At 40.0% G+C, this 1775-nt stretch overlaps 1 protein-coding gene across 1 annotated transcript in view; it reads left to right on the top strand.

Annotated features, from left to right (window-relative positions):
• pkmyt1 (protein kinase, membrane associated tyrosine/threonine 1) overlaps positions 1-1774 on the top strand; it is a gene marked incomplete at both ends in the record, with an annotated part of 4022 nt that extends 2248 nt beyond the window's left edge. The window contains 4 exons of the mRNA XM_008437569.1: positions 2-35; positions 1172-1278; positions 1358-1530; positions 1610-1774. Of these exons, the coding sequence (XP_008435791.1) occupies positions 2-35; positions 1172-1278; positions 1358-1530; positions 1610-1774 (479 nt within the window). The remainder of the gene's footprint in view (position 1; positions 36-1171; positions 1279-1357; positions 1531-1609) is intronic.
• Position 1775: the final 1 nt, after the last annotated feature.

Raw genomic sequence — 1775 nt, 5'->3', positions numbered from 1 at the left:
CGCGGCGAGTACGGACCTGCAGCGGATGTTTTTAGGTACGGCAGGGCAGAAATGGAGAATATTAAAGGGGACCTATTATGCAAAACTCATATTTTGCCATTTTTTATGCTTCCATGTGGTTCTAAAACATAACTCAATTGTTTAAAAACAAAACRATTATCGTATATCATYTATTGTGATGCATTTCTAAGTTTTGATTTCTTGTTGTCATGATAAATTCCAAGTAATGACGGTAAAGCCCCTCAAAACTGTCCTTATTGTCAGGATATATACTTTTAWTATTTTCTCCATTGTTCGATGAAAGCCTCAATAAATGCCAATAAATTTGAAAATAAWCTGACCCTGTGCAGCTTAGTGATAGAAATCACACTTCATTATAGTTGTTGACTTACCAACCAGTTATCACTTGCTGCATTCTCGTYAGTTGTGCAGGAGGATCTACTAATGCTCTTCAAAGATGTATAGCTAAATAGAGTTATATAGTTGTGCATCTGTTTGTTACGACGTCGTATTAGGGCCATTGTAGGAAAAAAAAGACGAGTAAATTTCCGCCATAACACTCAGAAATTGTAAGATTGATCTCAGAATCTTTCTAGAAAATACTTGGGGATTTCTGAGTTTGTAAAGTCAAAACGTTGCTAGAAACAAAATCTGAAATTCAGAAAAACTTGACTTTTGAAACTCGGATTTTAAAAAAATATCTAGAAAATTTAAGATTTTTTTTTCCTAGCAAATTTGGAACTTTTCAAACTCTGAAATGTAATTTTTTTTCCTAGAAAAATTCTAAGATTAATTTCAAAATTTCAGGTTTTTCCAGTAAATTTTTGACTTTTAAAACTCTAAAATGTTTTTGTTTTATAGAAAATTGAGATTTTTCTGCAAAAATGTACTCCCCTTTTTTTTCTATCTACAATTGCTMTAATATTTKCCGCCATTTTCATACCTGAGTGCAAAAAATGAACTGGGGGGCGTGGCCAACAGCAGCTTATCAGGATTTAAAGTGACAGAGCCCGAATTCTAAAGGAGCTCAAAGTAGGCAGAACTGATCGGACTAAGTTCTCATTACTTACTTACACATGTTTTGTATAGATGATAAAGCTATCCCAACTTGTTCACAATGCCTTAAACACTGACAGTTTAAGTTTAATAAAAACTCTTTTTTTATGCTTAGTTTGGGTGTTTCCATTCTGGAGCTCGCCTGTAACCTTGAAGTTCCAAACGGTGGCGAAGGATGGCAGCAGCTCCGACAGGGCCACCTTCCCTCAGAGTTCACCAACGGTAACATCCGCCCTCCGTCTGCCAGTGATGAATMTGTCCGGATGAAACAAGGAGCTTTTCTTTCTGCCCGTGTTTCCAGGCCTGTCTGTTGAGCTTCAGTCCGTCCTCAGGATGATGCTGGCCCCAGAACCAAACGAAAGACCAACTGTCTCTCAGCTTCTCGCTCTGCCATGCGTCAGGAAACGCAGATGGAAAAGGCGGATTTACCTGATGGTGGCTGAGACCATGYTGACACTGGTGTCCTTCTGCCAAGTACTGGTTCCAGTCTGCATTCTGCATCATAAGTACATTTAATCACCGCAAAGATTTTTAATGTTTGATTTCTCTTCAGTTTGTGGTGTGCTTCGGTTGCAAGCTCTTCCCCTCGGTTCGCTTGCCGTTTCTGCCTTGCTGGTCGAAGCCGGAGCCGTGTACGCCGCTGAAGGACAGCTGGGACAGAGACGTGACGCTGTCCCTCAGTTCCCTGCACAACGACCCAGGAAGCCCAGAGGACGACG

The sequence above is a fragment of the Poecilia reticulata genome, linkage group LG19 (assembly GCF_000633615.1).
Source record: "Poecilia reticulata strain Guanapo linkage group LG19, Guppy_female_1.0+MT, whole genome shotgun sequence".
Lineage (NCBI taxonomy): Eukaryota > Metazoa > Chordata > Actinopteri > Cyprinodontiformes > Poeciliidae > Poecilia > Poecilia reticulata.
The sequence above is the reverse complement of the archived record's forward strand: the minus strand, read 5'-3'. Positions and strand labels throughout refer to the sequence as shown.